This window comes from Eumetopias jubatus, unplaced genomic scaffold (genome assembly GCF_037043125.1).
Source record: "Eumetopias jubatus isolate StellerSeaLion01/CBP00866 unplaced genomic scaffold, mEumJub1_p1.0 scaffold_14, whole genome shotgun sequence".
Lineage (NCBI taxonomy): Eukaryota > Metazoa > Chordata > Mammalia > Carnivora > Otariidae > Eumetopias > Eumetopias jubatus.
Window position 1 is genome coordinate 46813901 of NW_028274820.1, and position 13581 is coordinate 46827481.

General features: G+C 36.4%; 1 protein-coding gene across 1 annotated transcript in view; it reads right to left on the reverse strand.

Moving 5' to 3' along the window:
* The window catches only part of VWDE (von Willebrand factor D and EGF domains), a 71360-nt gene extending 58436 nt beyond the window's left edge, over nt 1–12924 (reverse strand). The window contains 3 exon segments of the mRNA XM_028117601.2: nt 1575–1806; nt 4565–4749; nt 12864–12924. Coding sequence (XP_027973402.2) covers nt 1575–1806; nt 4565–4749; nt 12864–12924 — 478 coding nt within the window.
* Between the last annotated feature and the right edge of the window lie 657 nt (nt 12925–13581).

A 13581-nucleotide genomic window follows, 5' to 3' on the forward strand; every position in this document is an offset into this window, starting at 1 on the left:
CTTTTCAAATCCGTGTCTTGCTAGGCTCTCCCTCACTCTCTGCGATCCAACATCTCTGTGCTGCTTCACTCTCGGGAGCCAGACCATGATGGCCTTAAGGCCTCTCCCGTGCTGTTGTTGCTGTCTGGGAGGCTCTTGCCCACACTCTTTATCTGACCCGGGACTGTTAACCCTCAAACTCTAAATGTCATTGCCCTGCTCTCAGAAGAGGCTTTCTCAAGGTGGCACCCCATTATAAATTTCACCCTCCCTCACCTGTGGTATTCTCAGCTACGGCGACTTTTAATCTTCTCATTCACACCATTCATTTGCGATCTGTGGTTCCACGTATACTCTGCCAATGTTTTGCCGTATGTTAGTTGGGTTTTGTTTTTTTTTAATCTGGAGAGCCTAACAACCTCAGGATGAAAACGTTCGTAGGGGGCGCCTGGGTGGCTCAGTTGGTTAAGCGACTGCCTTCGGCTCAGGTCACTGATCCTGGAGTCCTGGGATCTAGTCCCACATCAGGCTCCCTGCTCAGCAGGGAGTCTGCTTCTCCCTCTGACCCTCTTCCCTCTCATGCTGTCTCTCATTCTCTCTTTCTCAAATAAATAAATAAAATCTTTTAAAAAAAAGAAAATGTTCGTAGGTGTTACTCAAATAATTATTGTTTGCTGAGTCAATTGCCTAGTTTAAGAACACCAATCTACAACAGAATCTCCCAGCATTTTCAATGTCATACATATGGAAGAGTCCAGATAACATGGTAGAGAGGTTGGTTTCCTCCCATAATCTGGTCACATATCAGCACACTCCCTCCACCACCACCCCCACCCCCTGCCGAACAAGAATCAATCCTCAGTTAACCACTTCATTCTTCTCTATGCAGCCCAAGTAAAAAAATCATCATTATGTAGTTTCTATTTTGAGCTCCTTGTATCTGAGAAGTTGGGTCACTAGTTCTATTAAACATTTCTAGGGGCACCTGGGTGGCTCAGTCATCCACCTTATAGGTGGGATAGTAGTTACAAATATTTGCATTCGTCTTTAAGGAAGGTTTGTCTCCTTTCTTCCACCAATTTACTTCTCTAATCATGCCTTGATATAGTAGGGACTTGTGGATATTTATTTTATTCATTGGGTCATATCCAGTTTATTTTTATATGTTGTCTGAGGCACTCCATTAGAATGTGAGTTCCATGAGGGAACACACCCCATTTGTCTTGTTCATTACCATAACTGTAATGCCTAAAGTAATTCCTGGCAAAGGATAAACATTCAATCCATATGAATGAATGAAAGACGAAATAATATCAAACACATTTTCATGATATCTTTTACTCACCATCTTTCATCCCTTCATTGAAAAGACTGAAGAGGCATGAGGAAACGAATGAATTTTTAACACACTCAATCATCATGTTCAATGGGAGGAAAGAATCCTAAACAGATTTGGCCAATTTAAACCAAAAATTTAGCTTCACTCTAGCAACAGTGGCAGACCAAGATTCTTCCTGAGATCTGTATTATCTCAACACGCCAACACACACAGTTCTGTGATTAACAATTCATGTATATTACTCATGTTTTCTTACCTTGTGCACAATATCCCATACATCCCTGAGTGGGCTGCAGTAAGTACACAAAAAAATTTCCACAGTTTCTTACAGACACTGGGATTTGAAAAAGGCAGCAGTCTTTTGTAGCACTAAACAAAAACTTCCATGTGGCACAAGCTGTCAGTTGCTTGATCTCTCCAGGTGAAGGCAGTGTCTCTGAATCTCTCAGAGACAGCCAGATGGGCGCCTGTGTTCCACATTGATTCACCTTTTGCAAAAGAGAAAATGAAAGTTGAAAATCCAACTTATTTTCACACGATAGGTAAGTCAACTTTGCATTTTCTTCTAAACAACTTTAAAATAATAAACTATCATTTAAAAACTCTAATAACTTGTGCCTGTACTATAAAAGGAACTTTATATAGTTACTAAATTTAAAGAATACTAAATTTAAGGTTGATTGCTCATAATTAATATAACCTTATTCCATTTAAATTTATTCTGTTACCTTTGTAATGTAATTAAGAGAAATTAAGTACCAGATAACTTACCACCATAGTGATACATTCTAAGATAAGGTAAGTGAATCTTAAGTCATCTTAATACAGAGCAAAAAGATCAACTCACCTTGGAGATTTTTTTCTAAAATTACTGGATATAGACTATGTAAGATTACTAGAGGGGAGGTTGGTGAGGGGATGGGGTAACTGGGTAATGGGCATTAAGGAGGGCACTTGATGTAATGAGTACTGAGTGTTACATGCAACTGATGAATCACTAAATTCTACGCCTGAAACGAATAATATACTATATGTTAACTAAACTGAATTTAACTAAAGAATTTTTTAAAAAGAAGTTAATGTATAGTTCAGGAGGCATCAAAAATCAGGGGAGAAGGATTGTTCAAAATCTGGTGTTGAAATAATTGGTTGGCAATTTGGAAAAGAAAAGACTCATTTAAAGCCAATTATCAAAATCATTTCCAGATGGAAAATGAAATTAAATAGAAAACTAACCCAGGAAAAATAAGAAGAAACTATATATGATTTAGGAAGGACCCAGGCACTTGCTAAATGCATGACCTCAGGCAAGACACTCAACATGCTTCCCTTTTGTTCTAGATGGATTGTAGTACCCACCTCACTGTGCTGTGGTGAGGTATAAACATAATTAGGTAGATAACATAATTTCGACATAGCAATGACTCAGATTGTTAGCCAGATTATAATGCTCAGTATTATGATTATTTCCATGCTTAAAAGCAATGGAAATCATAAGGGAAAAGATTGACAGTTATTTTTAAATAATAATTTTAAAAAATATAAGGCAAATAAGAATTAATAAGAAATAAGAAGAAAAGTATTTGTTAATAGCATATTTAGTATATTGTTTGTCACATTATTATATTTCTTATTTTATTTTAATGATATAGTATTATTCACTTAAGAACTGTAAGATCATAGATGGGTAAAATACACAATCACATAATTCATAGAAGAAATACAGATGCCTAATACATGAGAGTATTCAGTATTAGAAAAGGTATTTTTATGTACTGCTCCTGAAATGAGAAATTAGCATAATATTTTTAAAAAACAATTATATAAAATCTTCAAAAAGACATTAAGCTTCACTAATTTTACTTATAAAATAATCTTACTAAATACACTAAAGTATAACAGTGATTTATATACACATTTGCTAATTGCAGAATTACAGCAAAAGCCCAAAGGTGTACACACAGCAATGGTTTATATACAGTACATACATATGACAGAAAATTATTTTCAAGATTAATATTAAAGAATTTTCAACAGCAGAGGAAAACACTAATGCTGTAACTACCTGAAAAAAGCATGTTATGCAATTGGATGTGTAGCATGAACCTTAGAGAATATAAAAAGATGGAATGATAGCAAAATGTTCATGGTAGTATCACTGTGGGGCTTGATGATGAATGAATGTTACTCTATATAAACAGTCCTTTATTTTCTAAGTTTTCTATAATGCACATGAATTACTTTAACCATCATAAATAAACATTTATTTACACAGACTTGTATTATCCTGTAGAGTAAAAAAAAAAAAAAAAATGCTACCTATTCTCCAGGTGGATCCTCTAAAGCCTTGGCTCAAGTAGGGAATGAGAATGGAGGCAGGGAATTCTTCTCCCTGGGGCACAGACCCAGCAAAATCAGTTCACCTTTACATTTGTGTGAGATTCTAGACTCAATTATAACTAGTTCAGCTAAAGAAAAAGAGCACAAATATTTTAGGATGTATTGAATTTCCTGTAATTTCCTCAAATTTTACTTTTAAATTCTGATTTTTTTAGTTTCTTGCAAACAAAATGCCACAAAATGACAAGCAAATAAACAAAAAGGGAAAAATAAGACAGCCACAATGTTACAACTTAAATACTCTTAAAATCTGGATATCTTTCCCGAGTTTTTTTTACATTACGTTTAAAAGGGAAAATAATTCCTGCTTCTGCATAATTCACAAAATGTGGGTAACAAAAAGGAGAATGAAGAGCCTTCACATAGAAGGAGCCTTCTATATTTAAGACTTATAAGGACTTGAAGCACTTAGAAAACACAGTATTTTACTGTTTGCAAGTTACTTATGGTTAAGTACAGGAGCCCTGGAGATGGGTGGCCTGTGATCCAAACTTGGCTCTTTGGCCAGCTGGTTAACTCTAATAGGGATGCTTTTGCCTAAGCATCTGTGTTTTCTGTGCTCTGTGATGGAAATGATGATAGACGATATTCTAGAGTTGTTGTAAAAACTGTATCAGATACTGTAGGTAAAAAACCTTGGTGGCCTGCATAAGCATAACATTAACTATTACTATTATTATTATTAGAACAGGGAACATGGCAATACTCCTTTATATTAACTCAATCTTGACACAAAAGTAAAATCATATTTCAGAGTGAGAAATAAATTGGTTGTAACAAGATTCAATCCTCGTATGAAAAAATACATAAGAAAACGCACATGTAGTTCTTAGTGAGTTGAAATACCTCAACACATTTGGTTGGCATCTCAGCAGGTCTGTCAAAGATGAGAAACCGATACCATCCGGGAGAAAGGGAACGGTCACATATCAAGTCTTGAAAGGGAGAATGCTGGAGGTGCATTGAGTCAAAATGCACACTTCTGTAAGGGCTCTGAAGAAACTGGTGTTCCCCAGGAGAGCACTCCTGAGCTAGGATGGAAAGACAGTGTCTTAAGTATGTGTTTTCTTCATTAACGTAGTTTAGTCCTCAGTTAAAATTGATTCTCCCCCCAAATTAAGCAAATAACCTACAACTACACATAACGACCATCTGAAATGTCAGGGTCTCTTAGTAAGTCAAAGATGACTTGCATTTTCCATAAATGCAATAAACCAATCAATAAACTGTAGAATGTATTTTTGAGGTACTTAAGTTTCAAGAACTTTATTTTCATTTAATTTGGACAAGGAATACTGTTGCTCACTGTTGATTTAGGATTTTATTCTTACCATCTCAAGTCACAGACCCTGCAAAGACTCCTCTTGAGAGTGGCCCTCCAGATCTGACTGCCATTATTGACCCTGCATGACCCAATTCCCTCCCCAGTAGTCACATGCCCCCCAAGTCCCATCTCTGCTAAGTCCTGGAAGGCAACAAAGTAAATTAAGCTTTTAAGGCCAATCTAATTTTTGCAAAATTCCCTCCTACTGAAGTTTCCTGCATTCTTTAGTACAGGAAAGAATATGAAGTTTTCAGTTTTTCTCTTCTTTTGAAGAGAAATTTTAATTTTAAGGATTTTAAAGTATTGAAATCCGTTTTTATTACCAAGCACAGGAAAAGAAATGGTGTACAGGGGTGCAGTTTTGAAGGAGAAACAAGAAAAGACCGTGGAGAAAGGGAGATTCTGTAGTTTTGTTTTGTTTTGTTTTTAGGAAAGCCATTTTCTGACCAGCACTTGGCCTGGAAGATATTTTTCTGTCAAGCCCACAGAGGCAGAACATAAAGCTCCTCTCCCAGCAAGAAGAGAGAAACAGAGGTAGTAATCCCAGAAATATATCCTGGAAATATAACTAGAAATCAAACTCTTATTTGAAGTTCCTGTACTCTCAAATTATAGGAAGCACAAAGAACTGTCCTTATTTGGATACCAGAGTTTCTTGTTGACAGAGTAGGTAGAAAATCTCCAAATATCAGCTATTATGTATGTTGAAGGAAACCACTATAATACAGATAATATCTATGAAATAGAAATGTGAAAGAAAAATTCAATTATTACTAAAGTACCTCACTGTGGGAAAAATTTATCTAGCTGAACAAAAACTCTGAAACATTACATAATTTTAAGTTACAGAAGTGTTTTTAAATCAAAATCAATTTCTGAACTTAAGTTAATAAGAGCACAATAAACTAGAGTTATTAATTTGTAAGTCAATCTCATAAGTCTAGCTTATAAAAACTATTATAATTTTTTTGTTTTGTTGTTTGCAGAGATAGCAATTAAACTGTATAAAATGTATTGTTCTTCAAGACAAAAAGTGTCCCCAAAGAATTTTTTGTGGTAAAAAAATTTAGGAATGAGCACAAAAGGTTTCTCCTCCTTTTCTCTCTTGCTCCACCTGTTTTCAACTTCCCTAGAAATATATAATCCAAAAAGCACTATTGACTTTGATGATCTCAAACTGTCAACACAAGACAAATATTTCATAAAATGTGTATGGATAGAACTCAGGGGATATGCTATCATTTCATTGAATTTTGAAATAACTCTAAGATCCTATCAGTACCGCAGCATTGTACCTGGTTAGAAACTAAGGAAAATATTTAAAGAGAGATTCTAGTGAGGTTTGCATGAATTATTCAAATGTTTTCGCTGATATCTTTCCTGCAATAGAATTTTGTCTTGGGAAAAAAGTCACTAACTCCACCTTTATTCTGTAGAGTATTTCTCCTTCTTAAATGCTTCTGTAGCTCTCACATTTCCTCTGACTTTGCACTTTGAATAATTGTTTTCTAATCCAAAGCTAAAGATGTAATAAATGTAGTGGCAATCACAGCGTAATAGTAACCGTGATGTGGAAATGTTGGGCTTTAGAGCAAATGGTCAAAAAAGAATTCTTGAGACGTCTTCAGTGCAAAAATGTGGTTTTATTAAAGCATGGTGACAAGACCCATGGGCAGAAAGGCTGCACTTACGTTGTGCCGGGTGACCAATTATATACTTTTAATTTGGGAGGGGATTAGGGATAGTGAAAGTCTGTAAGGAATTTTGGAAGCAAGGTTTTTAGGACCTTGAGGGGGCTAGCTATTGTTAGGAAAAGGTCACTTATTACTGTCTAATAAAACCTTAGTCATGAGACCCTTTAGATGTATTATCAGTGGGCCATATGCTTGGGGATGATTGCTAACATGTATCTTGGGGGGTAGAGACAAAGGAAATCTTCAAAGGAATATTTATATGTTAAAGGAGACTTAAAGGATCCTGGAGGTTGGGTCAATATTAATGTAAAGTTGCCTTTTGCCCTTAGCAAAGTACTAACATCAAGGCAGTTGAGTTCCTAGAGGAAGTCACTCTGCCTGTCTCAAGGACTGGTCAGTGGGTTGTAAGTTGTAAGGAAATTTATTTTTTTCTTTTGCCTTTGTTCCCTACATCAAACAATACTTAAGAAGTACCTAAGATTTACACAGAAAAATTTAAAAATTTACTTATTTTTATTTAGTATTTATTTTAGAGGAAAATTCTTTTTTTTTTTTAAAGATTTTATTATATTTATTTGACAGAGAGCGAGCGAGAGCAGGAACACAAGCAGGGGGAGTGGGAGAGGGAGAAGCAGGCTTCCCGCTGAGCAGCAAGCCCAATATGGGACTCGATCCCAGCACCCTGGGATTACAACCCGAGCCGAAGGCAGACGCTTAACGACTGAGCCACCCAGGCGCCCTAGAGGAAAATTCTTAATTCATATAATTAATAATAACCCATATTTTGTACTGTTCATTTCATTTTTTTTCCAAAAAATCTACTTGTCTTTTTAAAAATGTTCAAGGTCTCTGTAGAAAATTTTAAAATCTTATTAGCAATGAACAAACCACACTCTTAAAAATCTCATTACAACCTTAACTCTAGATTGCAACATACAGGTAACTAAGTGAGAATTATAAGGATGGTTCTGGCTCCCATTTGGAAATTTGGGGACTTAGCTCCTCAAATACTAAAAGAAGAGCTCTACAATTAGAACTCACTCATTAGTCAACAGTCAACTTTATGACATGAATGATGCGCTAAGCTTTCTAGGAAACTACAAATATAACTTTTCCCTCATAACAAAAGTACATTTAAATATACATTACAATTGACATTTCCATCTATTCTGTCTTTCCTAATAGGATTCAAATAAGTGAGATCGTATATAATAGAATCTGTAATATCTGGATTTCAAATACTTTGGGAGAATGTGCCAAGTTATAAATAATAGCTATATAATGATACAATATGAAACTGGTTTTCTAGTTTTGTTTGTAGATATAAAATAATCTGTACTAGATTGTTTTCTAGTTTAACACCATAGCCAAGATTCTTTAAGATTCATAATTGGTGGACAAACAAATATGTTAGGAAAGTAGATAAATCACTCTATTTTTAAGAGATGAATATGCTTACTGCCTGAAGACAGGTAGTTCATAATATTTGAGTTTATAAAGTATATAAAGTATATACTTTATATATACATATAAAGTATATAAAACCTTTGGGATATTGCCCTATGGGAATTTCAAATATTTGTGAATTTTTTTAATTTGTGTAGCTTCCCTAAGGCTTCTGATACTCAAAATAAGACTATGAGTTTTGCAACAACACAAAAGGCTAAAAAGCAAGGTCAGATAGAGAGTGACTAGTTTGCTAAATCTCTTTACTTTGCCCTCCTTCATATATCAAGAGGCAAAAACTGAATGCCTCTTGTAAAGTATACAAATAGATTCAAAGTAAAAGTATGGAAAATATCATACAAACAGCAACCACAAGAAAACAGGATTGGCTATATTAATATCAGACAAAAAAATCTTTCAAAATGTTACTAGAGATAAGGAGGGGCATTTTGTAATGAGGATAGGTTCAGTCCATGAGGAAGATACTCAGTTATGAATACACACATACACACACACACCTAGAAGGAAAAAACACCTACTTAAATGGTAATAGTTGGGGACTTCAATACTCCACTTTTTTTTTTGAAAGATTTTATTTATTTATTTATCTGAGAGAGAGCGAGCGGGGGGGGGGGGGCGGGGCGGGCGGAGAAGAACAGAGGGAGAGGGACAAGCAGACTCCACACTGAGCATGGAGCCTGACACAGGGCTCGATCTCACAACTCTTGAGATCATGACCAGCAAAAATCAATAGTCGGATGCTTAACTGACTAAGCCACCCAGATGCCCCACAATACTTCACTTTCAATATGAATAGAAAAATGGGCAGAAGGTCAACAAAGAAATAGAGCTAGAACAATACTATAAACCAACTTGACCTAACAGGCATCTATAGAACACGCCTCCCAACAATAGCAAATAAAAGTTCTTCTGAACTGCACATGGAACATTCTTCAGGATAGATAATACACTAGACCACAAGATAAACCTCAATCAATTTAAAGAAGATAGAAATCATGCAAAATGTGTTCTTTGACCATAATGGAATGAAATCATAAGTCAACAGCAGAGATAAATTTAAAGAGCTAACAAATATGTGGAAATTAAACAACCTAGATAATTGATGGGTCAAAAAAGAAATTAGGAAGGAAATGAGAAAATATACTGAAAAGATTAAAACAAAGATATAATATACCAAAATTTATGAGATGCTGCCAAATTAGTACTTAGATGGAAATTTATAGATATGTACGCCTACATTAGACAAGAGTAAGATCTCAATGTAGTAAGCTAACCTTGCACCTTAAGACACTGGAAAAAGAAGAGCATACTACATCTTAAGGAAGCAGAAGGAAAAAAGTTTAAAGATTAGAGACTATATTAATGAAACTGAGAATACAAAAACAATGGAGAAAATCAATGAAAAAGCTGGTTCTTTGAAAAAATCAACACAATTGGCATTATCTTTAACGAGACTGAGAAAAAAAAAAAAAGAAGACTCAATTGCCAGAATTTGAAATGAAATAGGGGACACCACTACAGATTTTATTAAGGAATATTATTACAGGGGTGCCTGGGTGGCGCAGTAGGTTAAGTGTTGGACTCTCGGTTTCAGCTGAGATTGTGATCTCAGGATCGTGAGTTTGAGCCCTGCATGGGGATTCACACTCAGCATGCCATCTGCTTAAGACTCTCTCTCTCTTTCCCCTGCCCTCCATCCTGTGCACTCTGTCTCTCTCTAAAATAAATAAATAAATAAATAAAAATATAAATAAATAAATACTTTTTAAAAAGGAATATTATTGGGGCACCTGGTTGCTTTAGTCATTTAAGCATCTGCTTCTGCTCAGGTCATGATCTCAGGGTCCTGGGATAAAGTCCCACATTGGGCTCCCTGCTCCGCAGGGAGCCTGCTTCTCTATCTCACTCTGCCTGCAGCTCCCCTTGACTGTACTCTCTCTCTCTCTCTCTCTGTCAAATGAATAAATAAAATCTTAAAAAATAAATAAAAAATAAAAAGGAATATTATTACAATAAATTAGGTAAGTTAGAGACTGACAAAGTCCTAAAAAGACACAAATGACAAAACTGACTCAAGTAGAAATAAGCAATCCAAATAGGTTTATATCATGTAAAAATATTGAGTTTAAAAAAAAAACACACACCCATAAAGAAAAAGGCCAGATTCAGATGGCATCAATGCTGCATTCTACCAACCACTTAAACAATAATACCAATTCTTCACAAACACTTACAAATAATATAAAAGGATGGAATACTTCCAGACTCATTCTATGAAGCCAGTATTACTCCGATACCATAACCAGAAAAAAGATACCACAAGAAGACTACAGACCAATACATCTTTTGAATATGGATGCAAACATCCTCAGCAAAATACTAGCAATGTGAATCCAGAAATTAGACAAAGAATTATAAACCATGACCAAGTGGAATTTAAACCAGGTGTGTAAGGTTGATTTAACTTCCAAAAGTGAATCGACATAATATACCATATTGATAAAATAAAAAAATAAAAATTCACAAGTGCTTTTGAATAGATCCAGAAAAATAATTTGAAAAAAAATCTAACACCATTTTTTGATATATATACCAAACAAACTAGGAATAGAATGGAACTTACTCAACCTGATAAAGAGAATCTACAAAAAAAAACCCAAAAACCCCAAAAAACAAAACAAAAAACCCCACAAAACTAACAAACAAAAAAAATCTTCCAGTTTACATCATACATGATGAAGAAAGACTGGGTGCTTTCTCCTAAGATTAGGAATGCCCACTCTCCCAGCTTCTATTCAACATGGTATGTCAGGTTCTAACTATGACAACTAGGCAAGATAAATAAATAAAAGGTATCCAGATTGGAAAAGAAGTAAAACTTTCTCTAGTCACAGATGACATGAGCTTTACGTAAAAACTCCTAAGAAATCCACACACACACAAAAGTTACAATGAACAAGTTTAACAAGGTTTAAGGATACAAAATCAAGATACAAAATTTAATTATACTCTTATACATGTGCAATGAATAGACTGAAAATGAAATTTTAAAAATCGATTCCACTTAGATAGCTTCAAAAAATCAAAATACTTAGGGATAAATTTAACAAAAGAAGCCCAAACTTACACTCTAAATATCACACAACATTGTTGAAAGAAACTGGAGATCTATGTAAATGGAAATACATCATGTTCATGGATCAGAAGATTTAATGTTGTTCAGATGGCAATTCTCCCCAAATTAACATGATGATTCATCAAATCCCTATCAGAATACCAAGTGACTCCTTTGTACAAATAGGCAAACTAATACAAAATTCATATGGAATTTCAAGGGACACAGGATAGCTAAACCAATCTTGAAAAAAAAAACAGGAGAAATCATATTTTCCCATTTCATAATTTACTACAAAGCACCAGCAATCAAAAACAGCATAATGCTGATTTAAGGATAAACATAGATTAATGAATAAAATTGAGAGTCCACAAATAAACCCATGTTTCTATCTATGGTTTTCAACTAATTTTCGGCATGGGTGCCAAGGTCATTTAATGGGGAAAGGACAGTCTTCAACAGATGGTTCTGGGAAAATAGGATAGTCATATGCAAGAGAATAACTTGGAGCCTTATGCTATACCATATATAAAAATTAATTCAAAATGTACCAAAGACCAAAATAAAAGAGCAAAAACTATAAAATTCTTAAAAAAAAATTGGGGTAAATCTTCATGACTTTAGATTTGGCAACAAATTCCAAGATAAGACAACAAAGCGCAAGCAAGAAAGCAAGAAAAGATAAATTGGATTTCATTAAAATTAAAATTTCCATGCTTCAAAAGACATCAAGAAAGTGAAAAGACAACTCACAGAATGGGAAAAAAATTGCAAATCACATATCTGGTAAGAGAATTCTATCTATAATACATACATAACTCTTACAACTCAACAACAAAAATAATTCCTATAACTCAACCCAATTTAAAAAACTGTTAAAATATCTGAGTAGTATTTCTTCAAAGAAGTATACTAATATCCAATAAACACATGAAAAAAGATTGCCATCATTAGCCATCAGGGAAGTGCAAATCAAACCACAAAGAAATGTCACTTCATAAATAACAGGATGGCTAAAATCAAAATCTCAATGTTGACAAGAATGTGGATGAATTAGAACTTTAATACACTTCTGTGGTACGACAGAACAGCACAGCCACTATGTTCAATTACTTATTTCCAGCGGTGGGGTGGAAGTGGGGTAGAAATTGCGCAGTTTGGAACTTAACTCTCTTCGGATAATTCGGATCCACTTTCCGCTAGGATGCCTGGCAGGTCCAGTACAAGTTTCTTACAGTAAATTAAAGGGACCTTAAGACCGGGATATCAGGAGGAAACAGAAAAGGGAACAGTAACAGTGCTGAGGGTCTTAGAGCGGGAGAAGAGGAGGCGACAACCTCCTGAGCGCAAAGAAAACAGGGAGAGCTGAAAAGGTGCAAATTGACCATTCGGACTGCGGTAGGGGAGGGCGGAGGGCGGTGAGGGACAAAAATCAGATGCCTCCATAATGATGTGCAAGGACGCTCCACGTGTCATCCAGAAGTCAGCCCCCTTCGCCCAAAGGCCGGAGTGTCGTCCCAGCGCTCCCCTCCGCCTGCGCCCTACCTTGCCGACCTTGCCCTGGGGCCAGGAGCAGCAGCGCCAGCGCCCAGAGCCGGCCGAGCATCGCTGCTGCCGCGCGTGGGGTCCAAGGTGTCGCAGAGCCTGGGCTGTGGGTGCAGGCAGGATGGGGACACCTCAGCTCTCCTATCAGAGGCCTCTTCCAGTCGGTTCCTGCTAAGTCTTCAGGGTCGCTGCGTGTTCTCGCCCTGGGACGCAGCATCCCTTCCCAGGAATAGCTTTCGCGCCGCCGCTGAGCGGCGACGTCTCCCTCCGAAGCCACGCCCACCCGACGGGAGGCCACGCCCGCTTCCCTCCCGGGAGACCAAGTCCCGCGCCTCGCGGCTGTCGCTCCACCACTTTGGATCGCAACAGCAGTCGCACATCCAGGGGGCAAGCTCACGGGGTATAGAGCGTGGCACCTCGCGTCTCACTGTCTTAACAAATGCTTTAAGAAAACTTGATAATCCTAGAAATTGTTCAGATGGACCTCCAATAAAAGCAGCCTTGCGAGGTTCTGTTGGAACCCTTGATTACACCTGTAGACGGATTCTTTTTTTTAAAGGTTTCTTTTTTTTTTTAAGATTTTATTTATTTGAGAGAGAGAGAATGAGAGATAGAGAGCACAAGAGGGAAGAGGGTCAGAGGGAGAAGCAGACTCCCTGCTGAGCAAGGAGCCCGATGAACTGAGCCACCCAGGCACCCCTGTAGACGGATTCTTAAC